The sequence below is a fragment of the Dinoponera quadriceps genome, unplaced genomic scaffold, assembly GCF_001313825.1.
Source record: "Dinoponera quadriceps isolate SergipeBrazil2010 unplaced genomic scaffold, ASM131382v1 scaffold628, whole genome shotgun sequence".
Taxonomy (NCBI): Eukaryota; Metazoa; Arthropoda; class Insecta; order Hymenoptera; family Formicidae; genus Dinoponera; species Dinoponera quadriceps.
The window spans coordinates 915006-932921 of record NW_014554836.1 but is presented as its reverse complement, the minus strand read 5'-3'; the positions used below and the strand labels follow the sequence as shown (position 1 = coordinate 932921).

Below are 17916 nucleotides of genomic sequence, written 5' to 3'. Positions count from 1 at the left end.
CTTTTAGACAAGCGCGCGAATTCGGCCAGGGCGATCGAAATTACACTGCAATTCTCGCTCGACAATGGCCGCGATTCCTTGCAAACAGAATCAGAGTCGCCGTTAATTTGTCCGCCAGACTCCCCCTCTCTCTCTCCCCCCTCTCATCACGCTCTTCTCTCCTCCTCTTTCTCTTCGCGCACCCGCGCGCTGCCGCTATTTCGCGGACTCTTCATCCACCCAGTTCGAGTTAACTTCGTCTTCCACTCTATTCAAACAGCGTCCACGCTCCAGTCCGCCTCGCCTACTCATTAGCGGCCCCGCCGTCCGTTACTACTAATGTACCAGAGTCGGCCAACAAATTTACATGGCGCGCGTTGCTGGGAGTTACTTATTAGAACGCCGATGCGCACAATGTAATATTGCGATTCCGCAAACTTCGACGCTAATTACGCCCTACGGCGCCGCCGGCCGATGCTCGTGTAAATTTCGCGTAATAATAAAACGGTAACGGCTTCCTTAAGAAACTAACGGCGGCTCGTTTAAGAAACTACGGGACAGAGGAAGAGATATACAAAGAGAGAGAGAGAGAGAGAGAAAAAGGAAACAAAACACAGAGTCTTTCGGTATCAATTATTATCATTTGCTAAATATTCCAGTTCTCCTTCTCGCCATTCCCCTATATTCTCTCATCGAAAACAAGAATCCATCTCCTTCAGTGGAAGTCTCATGCACTCTTTTTAACAGTTACCGGACTAGTTTATTAACTTCTGATTTACTACTAGTTACTACCAGTTTATTAACTTCCGTCCAGTAACCGAGGAGTAAAACGGCATGCATTTCTACCTACACCTCGCGATTTTACCTCGTCACCCGCGCTTCGAACTACGATACTTCCACGTGGCATAGCGCGATGTCTCGCGGGGACAATGAGAATTGTGCCTTTCAAATGTATCTCACAGCGATTCGCGCGGATACTTGCCGGCTCCATGTGTGTTGGCACGACTCAATGACGGCGTTTGAAAGACACGCTGAGCGCGAGCATTTTTACGTGTATCTTTCACAGTGTGTCACGTTAGGACAGCTACCTGTCCGGGATGACACATGGTGTTGCCAGGCCGCGGCTCTCGCATTAAAGGGGGGAGGGGGGGGGATCGTTTTGCATTTTTCGCGATGCGGTAAAAAGCGCCGGCGTTTGTCGAGCGCTGCGGCGTCGCGCGGCAAACGCACACCACCAGAGAGGAGGAGAGTCGCTCTATTCCGCCGCGCTTTTCGTTTCGGCTCCATCTACGCAACATTATTCGCCCGGATACGGGAGCTCTCTCGGTTTTTCGGTGCGTGCGCCTGCTCCGGTACATTTAATACCTACAATCTTTTTGTTTGCAACTTCGCATTAATCCGGGGGAACGTAATAAAGCGAATACGAATAAACACAGAGCGCGGGACCGGACCCCGGCTCTGGCGGTGGCTTCGCCAAAAACCCGACCGACGGTAGCTGCGGGATATCCGGTGAAAGTAGGCAGCCGGGATATGCAAACGCGACCGTAAGCCCCGGCGGATTAAGCACGGACGTATTTTCAATTCGCGATAGCAATAAGTTCAACCTCGTCCGCTCGTTCGTTACTTACTCACCCGTTCTCTCTCTCTCTCTCTCTCTTTCTCTCCCTCTCTCCCTCGCTCACCTTCGACTCTCTTTATCTCTTTACCATCCTCTCTCTCTCTCTCTCTCTTTCTTCCTCGCCATTCTCCAACCCTTCCTCTTTAACCCCTTTTTGCACCGCGATCTCGTTAGTATCGTTTTTATTCCAGCGTTCCCGCGCGCCCTCCCCTCTTATCCGGAGCGTATCGAATCCCTTCGCCGATCGTCGGTGATCCGAAAGAACCGGCCGTATTTGACGCCAATTCATATTCTTCATTAACGTTATTCACAGCTCGTTTGTCTAAGCAGCCGCACACGCGAGACGGTATCGCGCGTTTCCGCGTTTTCGCAGGGAAATGGTAATTACCAAGAGCGGAGTTACATTCTCTAATATCGGGTAAATCGCGTTCTCCGACCCAGCCCAATCTCCCCCTTTTATTACCGATACACGTCGTCGTATTATCGGTTTCTTGCGACAGTTCATTTTCTTCCTCAACGAGCTGCAATTAGAATTTTATTTAATGAGGCGAAACGGCGGCTACGTGCACACAGAAAATCGTCGTCGTCGGATCGTCGTCTCCGTTTCCCCCGAAGACACGGATTATTCCGTCGCAGAGAATTCCTCCCGGCGAAAGANCAGAGAATCCCCCCCGGCGAAAGAGGGAGGGCGGGAGGGGGGGGGGAGAGACCAAAATAAAATCGCACAGAATCAATGCGGTAATAGGGGAGCAATTAAGCGCGCTTCCCCGTTACGCCCGGCATCAACTCTAACACGCTCGAAAAATACATTCGCGAAATAAAATTCCCCGGTTGTACGCGCGCGCGCGCGCGATATTAAAATAATCAGTCCGATGCGAAATCCGCGCGTTTAATCAGTATAAATAACCATTCTGTGTGCGTGTGTGTTTAATTATTGAATTCAACAAACAATTCCCGACGTCCTTCACGGACAAATGCGAAACGATGTTTCGCGATAGAGGGGGGAGGGGGGGGGAGGAAGATATCGAAAAGCGAGGAACAAAGAGGTAACGTTCCAGCGCCGTTCATGCGTATTATATTATTAATTACGAAATTCGCAACGAATGAGAGAGGGCATCGGTGCGAAATCCGCGCGAGGGAGAAACATTTGTATAAATCCGGCTCGCGCAAAACGCGCATCATCCATCAGACAGCCATTAGACCATCGGTGTGACCGCGCGATGCATTCGCATGCACGATGGGCACTCGGCGGTCATCTAATGGACACCAACGCACTTTTTCGCACGACCCCTATTCGTCATGACCGTCCGTCGGCCGGCACGTACATACGTGGATGGATACATACATACGTACATACAATACAACTCGCGAAAAAGCTGACGAACGTTTATACAACGTGAGAAGAATGTTGCTCCCGGTCACGTCTCCCCTAGTCCACTCACGTAACGACGAGGAAACAAAAAACGTACACGTTGCTTTATTCCTAATAACGAAATAATAAACACGAGAAAAAAGTGACCGAGGGGGAAGGGGGGGGGGGGGTCGGCCTCGTGTAACGAGCGCGCCGGCGGGACGGGACTAAAAGAGAGGAAAAATGCTAATCTCTCGAATCAACAAAAACTGAAAATCGACTCTCTTCCTTCCTCCGTCCTCTCGTTCCTCTTCGCCGATAAAAGAAAAAGAACAACCTATTAGATGGGGAGGCGAGGATCGTGAGACTTGGCGGCGAGCGGCTCGTTCAAAGAGCCCCTTGCGAATCACGTTCAACGATATTGCGGCGGAGTCAAGAGTCAGAATATTGAATAGTGTTTAAGAAGGAATTACGTCGGGCGCGCGCGTTTGCCGCGCGAGCGCGGGATCGCGTGATGCGAATATGCAACGCGATTGTACAGAGAGACGCGGGGCCGAAGAGAGGAGAGGAGAACGCCCGGCTTACGCTGGTAATCATGCTTTTAGCGCCAATGCCGATTGAACGCACGGCCGCCGCCGGTAGACGAAGGTAGGACGAAGGTGAAGGGTAATGGTGGACGCGCGCAAGGCGAAAGGAAAGCAGGCAGACAGGCTGGCAGGAAGGAAGGAAGAGCGGAAAATTTTTCATTGGAGTCAAAAGTTCGGCGTACTGAAAGTTTAATTCCAGACTCCGTGGGCGTGGTGCGGCTTGAATGAAAAATCTCTCCTCTGCCTCCTCCGGCCTTCAGCAGCCGCCTCTCTACCTCCGTCTCTGTCTACCTTTTGAGCGAGCTCTTCATCGCGCGCGCGCGCATACTTTCTCGCCGCCGAAGAAAGACGTTCCTTTGCCGAGCCGTTGCCGATTAAATTCGACGGAACGCCGGCTCGGGTGTGTGTGTGAGTACGCGCCGGGACTTATTTCGCGGTTGAATCGAACGACTAATATATCGGCACTTTCACCCCCGACCTCGACGTCGTCGTCAATGTGCCAATACCGTCGTTTAAATCGCGACGAGCGATTTAATGCCTGGCAAACCACGAGAATACATGCTTCGCCCGTGAGGTTCTCGTGCGATCGACAAGACTCTCTTTCAAGACTCAAGCCATGAAAAGGGGTCGCTGATACGAAGAGGTCACGACGACGCTGCGACGACGGCGATAGCATTGTTATCGCGCGCGGGCAATTACGCTTGTCCGCCTAACAGCCCGAGATTAGGCCAAAGATTGATGCTTAACTCCATTTTGTTCGCACTATTCAATACCACCTTCAATTAATCAACGTGAAACGCCACACGCGCCGCGACCGACCAGCCTTAATCTGCGAGAGGCGCGGCGCGGCGCCCGAACGCGCGCCCTCACCCTCCCTTCCCCCCCAAGCTATCAGGATGTAGGTTTTGCGGCAATACGTTCGGGGTGGTAACTGCAGCGGTACCACTCGTTTAAAACGCATTAGGGAGCAGGCGGACGGACGGACGAGCGCCCTGGCGCAAGTCCGCGGCCACTCTAAGCGCCGCAACTCCGCATCTGCCGCGATTCTTGCTCGCGCTTTTTGATCATCAACACTGCAACCGAGCCCACACCCGCCTCCAGATTCACCCTTACGATTCCACCCTCTCTCTCTGCTTATGTTCCAGTGAAACCGTTGAGCGTGACGATACTCAGCAGCGAGCACGCGCCCCTCAGCGCGAATCGCAAGTACGACATCAACTGCATGACGGTCGGCTCGAGGCCGCCCGCCAAGTTGTCCTGGTACATGGACGGCAACAAGCTCACCAATCACACGGAGAAGGTAAGTGGCGGTGTCTGCGACTGACGACGCCGATCGGGCGTCGCGAGGGAGAGATATTCTCCACCGGGAACGGGCGAAAAATGATCGATCCCTTTCCCCGAAACGTTTTGGAAAATCCGCCCGTCGAAAAAGTTGACGATCTTTCTCTTCTTGATTCTCGCTCGCGCAACGAGCACCGCTTCGCATTTCTCCTCCGGTTTCGAGCGATCGGTTTCGAGTGCCGAAAACGCGACACTCGCGCGCGCGAATTGGATGGATGGAACGATGAGGTCGAGACGCGCGAAAAACAAATCTGGCTAATGCAACCAAACTTTCCTCCCGTGCACTCTGTTTTGGGCAACAATCGGTCGCCAGTCTAATACTGTACCTAACTGATTTCAACAATTTCTTCCTTCAACCCTCCGATGATAAGGCTGAGGTCGGATCCGACTCCATGCTTTATTACGTTCATACTTTCATCTGATTAATGCACGTTGTAGGACAATTTATAACGAATAAGTTCAAAGCAAGAAAATCGGTTAATTAGATGGGGTGGCTGACGCGTACCTGCGCCGAAAGGAAGAGAAGCAGCCCTCGAAATAAAATTCGCCGGCGTTCCCCGCGCCGTCCAACAACGCGCGTTAACCGCATCATCGATGTTACCGCGAGACGATCGATCTCCATTATCACCTCCTCCTCTCCCTCCTCCTCCTCTTGATCGCGTTACACCGCGCGCCGATCTCTCCTCGTTTCGGGCTCTATCTCGCGCGTACATCTCGTACGTACGAAATTCTTATTCGGCGGCGGGGCCGTTCTTTTACCCCCGTGCCAGGGACGAGTCACGCCAACCTGCCGCCGCGGAATGATTTAACGCCCGGCGAGAACACGTCGCGTCCCGGATCGCCCGTGTTGCCGCGAACGATCCGGAAGGATCGCTGCTGAGGATAGGAGGAAAAAGGGTCATTCCGCCGAGAGAAAGAGAAAAGCGGATCGCGTCGGGGCTGCTCACGAGGGGGGCTCTCTCACCTGTCCCCGAAAAAAGTTCTCGCTTCGGGCGAGATACGTAGAGATGCGCGCGGCGCTCCTGCCTTCGATCGCTCGCCGCGAAATCACTGGCATTAGCGTCGGTATCGGTATTTGCATCGTTGCCATTAAGCTCCCCCTCTGACACGCCATGGCGCAATTACCGGATAGAGGCGATGCTTTCGTGATCTCTCGCTCTCGCTCCGTTCACCGCGGCCCACCGACGTCTCGTCTTCGTCTCGCGTGCCGCGCCCCTCCGACCCTCCCCTCTCGCCCTTTGATCCGGCCGACGAGGAAACTCCTGTTACGTACTCGAACTCCGGCGTACCATCGATCTACGCCCGTCTTGCTCGTTTCCGCGGCCAACTCTTCCTGAAACGTGATTCTTTGACCCGCCGCCCCCAAATTGCATTTCGAATCTCGGTGTACACGATGCTCNGATGCCCCCCCCCCCCCTCTCTCTCTCTCTCTCCTTCTTTCTCTTTCCCGCGTCCTCCGACGGCGCTATAGCGAGAATGTTAAAGGGGCCCGGCCACTCGCGGACTCATAAGCGCAAAATTAAATCGGTCGTCGTGAAAATTCGCGCGAATTGACTCTCTTTGCCATTTGACAGAAACGATTGATAGATTCGTTTAAAAGGAATGAGATTCTTGAATAAACTGTCCTTTCGGTAATCGCGCTTCGTTCAACGTGAAAATTCGTACGTTCGCGATACACAATGCATATCTTCGCCCTATTACAGAATAATAACAATAATATTAATATTAAATATTGCATTAAAACAACTGTGCTTAAGCTCCTATGTATTGGCTATTTAATGTCTATATATTGTTCTCTCGGAGTAATATTTTAAAATTTAATCTTCTTTCATTTTAGCACATTTTGTATATTTCACAATATTTCTCATAAATTTCATGATTATACGTATTTCATATATAAAGTTCTCTGAGATCGAGCATATTTTCCGGTTTACTCGAATTTCGCTTCTTCCGCTTCAATTAATCGGGTGGGGATCGAACGATGATCGATGAGAATTCGGCGCGGCTGACGCCGCGCAGGCCTGTTCAAGCCAAGAGCAGGATGAAGTTAACCCTCCTAATGTAGCCACGCGTAGTACGCGGATAACTATGAAGCGACAGATACCATCCGTCATCTGACGACTTGTCGATAGTTCCATGACAGATCCGAACGTCAAGGGAGGGCGGCAGAGAGAGAGGGGGAACGAGATGCAAACAGCATTAATATGGAGACCGGAGGTTCGTTATCGAATTCGCGTGATAACCCGCGATCGCGCTCGCCGATATAAATGTTCATTACAAACATCGCGTGTGTTATCACGGCCACCTCGCAGCCGCGGATCCTCTCGCCGATTCCGAGTGATTTTTCACTCCGACGAGAACAATCAGACCAGCTGGAAGGATCAAATCGCCAAGGCGGATCACTCGCGCGTGGAAATTCGCGATAAACAGTAAACGAGAGATATAAAGGGGAAATCGATAAAGAGACACGCGTAATCTCCATTCGCCGAAATTTTATATAGTCTCAACTCGCTCCCTCTCTCTCTCTCTCTCTCTCTCTCTCTTTCGCTGGCTATTTCCGCGCATAATCGAGATGCAGTAAAACTTGCCGAATGAAAAATGAGAGCACCTAGCTGCGAGAGTCCAGTTACACTCGGCGCTCGCGCGCATTTTGCAATAACGATTCGTCGGTTCGATCGGTCTCACGTGGCCGTGATCGACGATGATCCGCGCTAGCGTGCCGGAGATTCAAAGAGCCGATATTTTCCGCCGCAAATAACGATCACGTTGTTGTTGTTGCCGGGTGCCGAACGGACAGTCCAGGCGGCGTACACCAGTTCTGACGCATTCGCGCTATCTCGCGTTATACGTCATAATATCGCGGTGTCGAATGAAGTTCGTACCGGTAGAGACATATCGAGGTATGGCGGCCGTGGTGTGAGAGCGGGACGAGAGCGGGAGAGACCGGCGGGTGGAAGGCGGAAAAGGGTGGCGAGGGGCCGCGAAGGGGGTCGCACGGAAAAGAGAGAGGGAGGGATTGTGGACAGTATAGTTGGCAACGGGTGATTCGACTTCGCCGATTTATGACCGCCGCACGAATTTCGAGCCAATTTCGTTCTGGGCTCTGTCGTTCCGCGCTCTGCGTACACCGCCGGCCAAAAGTTTCGAGCCCTTCGCCGGCAATCTGCCGCCGAGTATCGATGTCTTATCGGGGGCGAGAAAATACCACCGAAATAGCCGCCGTCCCCGTCGTCTTATCTCTCCCGGCCGGCGCTGAAGCCTCGCACGACGGACTCGTCCTCCGAGCTTTTCCGCCCGGGACTACTACCCCCGGGCTATCGTCTCGTGGTCTATCGATTCGCGAGGACACTCATTTCTCCCGCATTACGAATCCAACGCGTCACTGTCCGCCCACCTGGGCCGCAAAGGCCGGAAATGTCGCGTGTCTCTTTTCGAAGGAAAAAAAAAAAACAAAAGAAAAAAAAGCACGACACGTGGCACGCGTTCGTCACGCTCTTCGGGGAGCTCCGCACGCGGGCTTGCAGTTTTAATACTTTTAATGGTGCGGCGGATACGCGAATCCTCGCGTCAAGATCTCGTCCGGGTGGGGGAGGAGTGGTCGTGCGCGCGTTTGATAATTACATGTTTTCTCAGACAGCCCAACAACCAGCTCTCCCTCCCTCTCTCTCTCTCTCTCTCGGCAACGGCGGTGCATTTGCGTAAATACAGAACAGGAGCGCGACGTACCCGCGCGGTTTCGTGCGCATTAAAGTTGCCCGTAGCACTCGCGAGCAGGGTGAAGCACTCACGTGAAAGCCGGGTCCTATTACACCACCTGCAAAGGTGGATGATAAACGCCTCCTGGACTGACTCGTCCGGTCATTAAGACTTATCGCCGGATTAACGCTTGGCTTATAAGCCCTCCTGCCTCCCCCGTCCCGATACTCCAGCCCTTAGCTCACAAACGCGCTGCCTCGCGCGCACACGAGTCGGATAATTATTCCGTGGCTCTTACCAACACCGGCAGAACCACCACCCTTCCGGGGGCCCCGTGCACGCTTTCGGCGAAAGCCGCGTAAAAGTCCGTTGAAAAACGCGACTTAGAAGCGCGAAACGAAGCTCTCGCAATAGTTCAGCTTAATTACTATAATCTGCTATGATTACTATAATCCCGGCTTAATCGCGACGATCTCTCGCCATAATCGGCTCTTTAAAGAACCGCCGCTAAAATCCCCAACGCGCAGCGTAGGCATCGGCGTTAACGTTAGCGACGCGCCCCGGGCTTAATATCCCCGCGGCAACGGAACTTTAATGAAACGCCCGCGAATTAATATACGTGTACCGATACGAACGGAATAATAACTGTGGAAATGTTGATATCGAGCGGAGAGGAAAGAGGTAGCGACTGATAATGGGATACAACTGTCGTAGTCCGACTGTGCGTTTTATCGCTATATTACGATTAACAAAGGGATAGTATTTTCGTGTTAAGTATAGCCAATATTGCGGCGCGCGTGATTTAATTACTCCCGCGCGATGCACACTTTAATATAGGTGTGCAATGAAACGAGAGAAAAAAAAGGCACACATACAGACATATGTGTATCGCATATATCGGTAAAGCAATTAACGGGCGCGGAATATAAGGCACATTAAAATATATGTAACGCGTAATTATAATTTCAATATCGATCATGGGTTAGTAATTTTATATAAATCCGATACTCGCGCGCATAGGGAGACAGAGCGAGGAGGAGAAAGAGATATTCGAGGGAGGGAGATGGAGAGGTGTCTGATGTAGAAAAATTTAATATAACGCAAAATTAATAGTCGAACGTAATCCTGGGAAGCTTACGCTTCGAATTACACGCGCACGGGATATATTCACTTGCCCGTTAATCGTGAGTTAATGATCGCTAAAGGGAGTTTTGCGCCCGACTGTCGCAGGTGTCGCCGGATGGCAACATGACGAGTTCCACCTTGACGATTCTGCCGACTCTGGATCACCATGACAAAATTGTCACGTGCAGGGCCGAGAATACCAAGGTCCAACGAGGCATTGCTGAGGACACGTGGAAGCTCAACGTTTTCTGTGAGTAGCCGATAGAGTGTCTACTCAAGCCGGAGGAAAAAAAATCCCTCAGAATTTCTGTTTTCGATATCGCGATGATATTTTGTTCTCGCGAGATATTACACGAAAGTGTAATCTGTTGGACGTGCGCAAAAAATCGAGACGAGGAACGCATCCCGCGGCCGAGGTGGACCGCAAGTTTACACGCTAGTAACGACGTGATACGCGGATACGCCCCGGCATTATTATCGATAATATCATTATTCATTAACGCGCGCGCCGGTGTTGCGCGCGTGGTCGAAGCGGCGCTCGATCCGACGAGTATTTACGCGATAATAACGTGCGACCGCCGGTTTCGTTCTCTTTTATGCCGGTTGTACGATAAAAAAAACGAGTAAGGGATATTTCTACGTGTGTATGATAAACGAATAGCCACTCGTATCTTTTTATTTTTATTCTCTCCCCTGCGTGCTGGACGATATCGGAGACGGCGAAAGTAAATGATTCCGCCGAACGTGAAATCGCTCTCGCGAACGTCCCTTCCTTATCCCGGCGAAAGTTTCACTCGAACGCGCGCTGTAAATCTCGGGAGATTCCCCGTGTTTCTTTTTCTCCCGATCGCTGTTTCCCGCTAATGGGTCGCGTTATTTGATCAGAGTCTGCGGATATGAATTAAAAAGATGTGAAATGGAAATTACACGGAGAAAAAAGTGCTAGATTCCAATGAGTCATTACTCCAATATTCCTTAGCAAATTTCTATTTCGATCGAGTAATATTTATTTGATCCGAGTAAAATATTTTGCGAGTAAAAATCCGTCTCAGGATCAAATTCCTCAAATATTTCCCCGGAAACCCGTTCTCCTCCCCTGACCGGCGAACAACCGGCGGCGAACTTCCCCCTTAGGAGGAAGCTCAGCATCGGATTCCCACTTGACAAAAGCGCGTCCCCCGTCGCGCAGTCGTTCGGCCGTGCAAAAACGAATTGACGCTAATTCGTCGAGCTTTAACTCATAAGCGCGCGTCGCGCGTGTGTCAGCTTTCGCGCAATCGACACGTCGGGAAATCCGCGTGCGCGGCATACGTCAACGCGCTCGCTGCACGTGCACACGCATACATGAGCCATGCCATGTCGTGCCGGCGCGCCCCCTGCGCTCTCGTGTGTATATCGAGCGTGGTAAATGGGTTAAAAGCCTGGCAGGCCGAAACAAGGCCGTCGATATAGATTACGGCCGTGCAAACGCGAATGTAATCACAATAACGAGACGTCAACGACGGGAGCCAAAATGGAACGTCCGGCAGCGGCTCGATTTATTCAGCCGCGGCCAGGAAGTCCTCCTCCCGCGGAACATGACGAGGCGAATAATAATCGCGTGCCTCTTCTCGTTACAGTCGTGCCGATCCTCAAGCTGCATCTCGGCAGCAACATGAATCCGGACGACATCGAGGAGGGCGACGACGTGTACTTCGAGTGCGAGGTCCGCGCGAACCCGGGCGCCTACAAGGTCGTGTGGAAGCACAACGTGAGTATCGTTCGAGGATCGTCGCGTGGATGTAATGTAGAGGGGGGGGGAGCGAGAGATAGTATCCCGGAAACGCATTCGTTTCCTCCACACGTGTGCGTGTGTGTGAGCGGGGAAAATGTCGAGCGACACGAATAACACGCAGTCGAAGAGCCGGCCGACGCGGCGAAACTTCGGTGTAACGGATGGATTCGCGGGGCAAAAATGTGCATATTCGAATCGAGTGTGGGAGGGGGGGGGGTGGAAGCTCAGGCTTGAATTTGAACAATGGCCTCCTGGATTTTCTCGCGTGATATATATCCGAACGGCCGGGATAGTTCCGACTCGCCCGAAACTCGCGCGGTTCTCCCGCCGAGTAATGGCCATTGCAGGTCGAAACCGACAAATAGGAAACAAACTTTCCGCGCGGCTTACGCGCGCGTGCCGCTATCTCCCTAAATATTACTCCAACTTGCGGAGCGCTGTGCGGCAACAACGCGTCCGTTTTCGCGGCGCGCGCGAACGTAAGAAGAAAACCGCGCGAGATAAATCCTCCTAATATGATCCCGAGATTCGCTTTCCCTCGTGTGAGAGATCAGTTTCGTCTTTTAAATTTCTATTTTAATTAAATTTACATTTTATGCACCAAAGAGAGAGAGAGAGAGAGTAGCGGCTCATCGCGTGTAACGCGAGCACGTGGACTCAACTTTCGAAAATAAGTACCTCGGAAGGTACGCAGCGCGGTATTTCTCGTCGACGTGACTTTTTCCGTCCACAGCGTGTTCGTAGATCTCATTACGCGACGCTTCTCTGCAACATCTCGCCGACAACCGAGCGTTTATTCGCGTTTCGCATCTTATCTACCTATCAACCTAGTAAACCAACCAACCGACCAACCAACCAACTAACCAACCTACCTACCTACCTACCGACGTCTCATTATGTATTGTTTAATACTATACGTTATTATGACGCGACGTTTATAAATGTTTCGTGTAAATACACGAAGTGTCCGACTCTACGGTGCGACGTCGTGATTGATATGGCAGTTAATTAACCAGACACTAATAAAATCCCATTTAATTAAGTAAAACCCCCCGCACACGGCGCCGAACAAAAGCACTTATCGCGCGGCTATTTCCAGCAGCTCGAGCGCAAATTTTCACCGCGACCGAGACGTTGCAAACCGTTCCGTTCATCGACCGCGAGATCGTGTCGCTCTCGCGTCGTCTTCTCGTCTCTATCTCTCTGTCTCTTTCCGCCTCCCCCAGCGGATTCGATAATCGCCCCATCGGGACGATTACGATTCGCGAGTAGGTCGGCGTGAAATTTACGAATTTTCGACGACGACGACGACGACAATCGAGAGACGCGCATTACCATATAGATTAGAAGTAACAAGAGAGAGAGAGAGAGAGAAAGAGAGGGAGAGAGAAGGGCGAATGCACAGAGAACCGCAGAACGAGAGTGCGCGCCGATCTAATCGCGAATGCGCGAAACGTTGTTTCAGGGGAACGTGATTCAGAATAACGCGAAGAACGGCGTGATAGTCCAGCAGTACGGGCTGGCTCTGCGAGAGGTGAATCGGTCGCAGGCCGGAAATTACACCTGCGTCGCCAGCAACGTCGAGGGCGACGGCTACAGCAACATCGTGGAGCTCAAGATCATGTGTGAGTGTCCCGACGCGGTGGAGAGATCGCCGCGATAAAATACGTTTGGAGAGTGTCTCTCTCGTCGCGAGATGCCAAGCACCGACAGCGTGCGAGACTTGGCGCATCCACCGAGTCAAAATTTCGCCCCTGTATTCAACAATGTGGTTGAAGTTTCGAGCGATCTTCGAGCGAAAATTGAAACACTTTTTTTTCAAGTTTAACGTCAGTTAAAAAACAGAGATATGCAAAAAGCAACAAAATTGTGCAAAATGTGTCAATATTGACGTAAACCAACGAGAAAAGATCGCGCGCACGCGCGAACATTCGGCCAAATTAAAATTTCGCCAAGAGCCGGTGGCTTGTACAAACAAATGACGGTAATCTTNAAAAAAAAAAAAAAAAAAAAAAATGCCGAAAACGAGTACCCGGAAGATCCTCATAACCGGCGATGTTCAAGCGCAGCACTCAGCAACACCGACAAAAAATCCCGTTCTCTTTGTTTTAGTGTTAAAATAGTTTATTGAATGTCGCATTAAAATTCAATCCATAAAATTGAAAGTTCAAGAAACAAGTTAAAAAGCGTATCGTCCGAGTATATTGTTATCGATTTACACGTCGTCTAAGTAAGCGCAAACTATCCATAAAGACGTCAGAGTAGCATTAAAATGTCGACTCGGTGCTACGAGACGAGTGCGAAGGAGCACTTCGTTTAACAGAAAAACCCTTCCCCGCGTAGATCCACATAGATCCGTCGTTCGGTGGCGGCCGCTCGCGACCTCCCTCCCCCCGTTCCGTCCGCGGTTCCCTGAAAATAATGCCGCCTACCTCCTCGCTCCGGTCTCTCTTTGTCGCGAACCGAGACCTCGATTACCTTGTTTTCCGAGCCGGATCCCCGCAATTATTTCGCTCGTCAAAGCGCCGGCTCGACGTCGCGAATATTTCAACATAATACGACGCAAACGACAGAGCGCTGCGTGACTGATGAGTGACATTTAAACAGCGACGTTGTGTTAAGCGCCTGCGGAGAAGGTGGCTTTTGAAAACGCGCTCTTTCCGCCCATACTGGTCCCCTACTGGTAATTGGTCGCCCGGCTTACGGCCCGGCTTCGGGGAGATATTCGTGAATAAACGTCGAATATCAAAATGTCGGCATGATTATTCATTAAAAACACGTTGAAAGGGCAAAGGGCTCGCGGGGCTGAGGCGGAGGCGTGGCGCTGGGTTGGGGGAGAGTAGCGGAAGAAAAATAGGACGATCTACGGCGAACCAACAAATTATTCCGAACCGGCGAACTCCGATTCCCCCATACCCCCGGCCTTCGTTTACCCACTCCGCCGCGAAAAATGGGAAAACTATTCAAGCGAGCGAGCGAATAATGCCCATCGATCTTCCCTCGGAAAGCCAGCCGGGCGGTGGTCATTCCACTTCATGCGTCGCACCCCCCCCCCCCGCACTTTTAATAAATGCGCGTAAACTCCTCCGGTGCCGATTCGCGCGCGGCTTCTCTCATCGCCGTGTATTACGCGAAAATCAGCTGGTTCCTTTTTTATTCTTGCCGCTCATTTTCCGCGGATCGCGAACTGGCGCGTAGAACGTTTATTATTAATTAACTCAGTTGCAGTGCGCCCGGTGACACGCGTCAGCCGGCCTTCTTCTTTCTCGATATTTCATTCTGACGTTGAAATTCGCGATTTAAGCGATGTTCCGCGTGCCAACGTACGCACGCGCTCGCTCGTCAAACGACACGCGAACAGAGGCGGAAAAAGAGAGAGAGAGAGAGAGAGAGAGAAAGAGTGAATTTTATTCGAGAGAATTTGCACCTCTGCCCGTTTCGACGTACTTCCTTCCGGGGACGCGCGATCCGCTGACGTATTAACGTGCGCAATTTACGTATCTTAGGGAGGACCTAGCATTTGATCACATATAAAATAAATTTGTAATATATACATGATACAAAATTTAATCAAACTAACAATGCGCAACAGAAAGTCCAATAATCCTTATTCGTTTCGTTTCCGAGATATTTAATTATAAATTTACACATGTGCGAGCATTTAGTTAGTGAAATAAATATATAGGAAAAAAATTTGGCTTGTCAAATAGTAAAATTTGATGAGAGGCTCCCGTGATGCGTCACTATAAATATGGCCATCAATGAAGAATCTCCTTAATTAATGACGGAGTTATCGCGCGCTATCGTCGCCGGAAACCAAGAGTCGTCGGCTTCATTCACCTCGATATTTTCTTTTAACTTCATCTGCGCTCTTTCTACTACTTTTCCCCCCCATCGTTTCCGCAGACAAACCGATCTGCGTGCCGGAGCAGAAGCGGATCTACGGGGTGGCGAGGCACGAGGACGCTCGCGTGATATGCCGGGTCGAGGCATATCCACCGCCGGAGAGCTTCCGCTGGGCCTTCAACAATACCGAGGAGATGGTCGACGTGCCGCAAGCGCGCTACAAGAACTCGACCAGACACACCCAGAGCGTCCTCACATACCGACCGGTCACGGAAATGGACTACGGCACCGTGCTCTGCTGGGCGAGCAACACGGCCGGCCAGCAGAAGAATGCCTGCATATTTCACATCATTCCTGCGGGTATGTACAAACGCGCACTCACGCGCGCGCACAACGATCCGCGTGTACCGGCGGGTAGCTCTCTCTCTGCGAGTCGCTAAGGATTTCCGGGAAAAGTTACGGAAGCGTTCCATGTATTTACACGTGTATATGTGTGTATCTATGTTCGCAAGCATGTCGACGCGAGGGTGTCGCTTCACGTTAACGTTAACTTTAACGCTGACGCTAACGCAGACGCCGGAACGTCAGTGCGCACACGCGTCGTCCGCGCCCTAAATCAGTATCTCGCGAATAATTTTCGTACGGCGCGTATACGGCGCCGTGAGATAGATAGAGGCAGGTGGGGAGGGGGAGATTGTAAACAATGTTAATGGCGCGTACAGGCAAACCGGAAGCTCCGTACAACTGCACGCTGACCAACCAGACCACCGAATCACTCTCGGTGGAATGCACCGCTGGTTTTGACGGTGGTCAGCCCCAACACTTCCTCCTTGAAGTGTTCGATCAGCACACCGGGGTCCTGCAGGCCAACGTCACGTCCAGAGAGAACGCGGCTTTCACCGTGCAGGGTCTCGAGCCCGGCAAGGTTCTGAATATGATACTGTACGCGGTGAACGCCAAGGGTAGGAGCGACTCCACGCTGTTGGAGGGTTTCACGCTCAAAGTCGCCGAGAAGCAGACCGGTAAGTTGTGCCAGAAACATTGCGATTGCGCCGAAACGTTCGCGGAAATTCTCGATCTCTGACGCGACGTGAACTTGCCGAGACGCGCGACTCGGGGAAGAAAGCACTCGCGGCGATCCGTCGAGAGAATTTGCCCCCCTTTGCCCATCTCTCTCCCAGTTATACAGCGTGTCTGTTGCTACGCTGGAAAACGAAATTTGCTAACAATTATCAAGATTTAGTTAAATAGTTTCAATCAAATTGTTTGGTTACCGCAACCAAACTATTTATTTGAAACTATTTCACCAAATTTTGGTAATTATTGCCGAATCATTTTTTCAGCGTGTGTCATATCCGTTACATATTTGCAGTTTGAGTCAATGTGGATAAAAAATTCTTTACCATTTTGCGAAACACGTGAATTTTGGGGTTATTAATGAAAAATGTACGAGGCAAATATTCGCACGTGGAAAAAAAAAGTAAAGAACAAATTGACGTGGTTTATTTGCAAAATGGCGAAGGACTTTTCCGTTCACATTGGCCTAAACTGCTAAAGTATATAACAGATATAGCGAAATACAAACAACGTCGTGCGAATTCGAGCGTTCTCGACCGTGGAGCGTAACGATGATCGACAACGTCCGGACCGATTTGATCTCGGCCGCTCTCTCTCTCTCCTGACGCGTGCGATCGCGCTCGGTCGCATTCGCGGATGGCCGAAATAAGTAATTCGACAGGGGAGCATGCGCGTTCGCCAACTATCGGCGCGAACGCCGGCCCCATAAATTATGAGAGCGGCCGGGACGCCGGGTTAATCGAATTAGCGAATTAAATCGAACGGACCCGCGCGGATTGTCCGTGTAACGTTTTAATCCGCTCATCCGGCCGGGAATCCCCGACGAGCCCGATATACCGCCTCATCGTTTCTCGCGGCTAAAGAGCACTTGGACCATACGAAAGGTTTCACCGCGAAAATTGAGCATCTGGGTCGAGAAATTCAATCGACGGGGCACACACGCGCAAACGTGCGCTCGCGCCCACATACACACCCGCGTAGGTGTATGTGCTCACCTGCGCCGCATATTACGCAAGTTGGTGTCCAGGTCACGTGTGCATGTGTATGTGTGTGAGTACAGACGTGCGAGTAGATGTGGGTGATTGTTCTACGGAACAGAACCGCCACGAGTAGTAATCTATTCCGACGTTTTCCAATCCACTTACACGAAACGGCCAAAAATTGCGCTGCGGTTCCGCCGGTGCGTAAAACGGCCACCCAGATTTTTCCCGGCGCGGGACCGTTTCCGCTTCTCCACAAAAATACGAACGTCGACGTGGCTCGTTTAACCGGCGTGCCCCCGGCTTATTTTCTCGATCCGATGTCCCGCCGCGGCGGACCGCGGCGAGCATAGGAAAGAGAGAGAGAGAGAGAGACGCAGGAAAAGGGAGGGGGGCAGATAGTGGTAGAAAGGGGAAGGAGGAAGGAGAAGATGTCTTGCTAAGGACGGAGAGAAATTTCATCCCACCGGAGAAGGAAATATTTGCAAAGCGCCAGTCAGAGACAGGTATATCGCGAGTAATTACGAGAATTAATCCCGCCG

General features: G+C 51.3%; 1 protein-coding gene and 1 long non-coding RNA gene across 8 annotated transcripts in view; one reads left to right on the top strand and one right to left on the bottom strand.

Moving 5' to 3' along the window:
• LOC106742294 overlaps positions 1-17916 on the bottom strand; it is a 119741-nt gene that overhangs the window by 55740 nt on the left and 46085 nt on the right. The window lies entirely within an intron of this gene.
• Positions 1-17916, top strand: part of LOC106742292 (hemicentin-1-like) — a 357051-nt gene that overhangs the window by 323266 nt on the left and 15869 nt on the right. For all 7 annotated transcript variants that reach the window (XM_014615102.1, XM_014615106.1, XM_014615105.1 and 4 more), the window contains 6 exons: positions 4681-4835; positions 9803-9947; positions 11317-11447; positions 12937-13096; positions 15378-15677; positions 16040-16339. In XM_014615102.1, the coding sequence (XP_014470588.1) occupies positions 4681-4835; positions 9803-9947; positions 11317-11447; positions 12937-13096; positions 15378-15677; positions 16040-16339 (1191 nt within the window). The remainder of the gene's footprint in view (positions 1-4680; positions 4836-9802; positions 9948-11316; positions 11448-12936; positions 13097-15377; positions 15678-16039; positions 16340-17916) is intronic.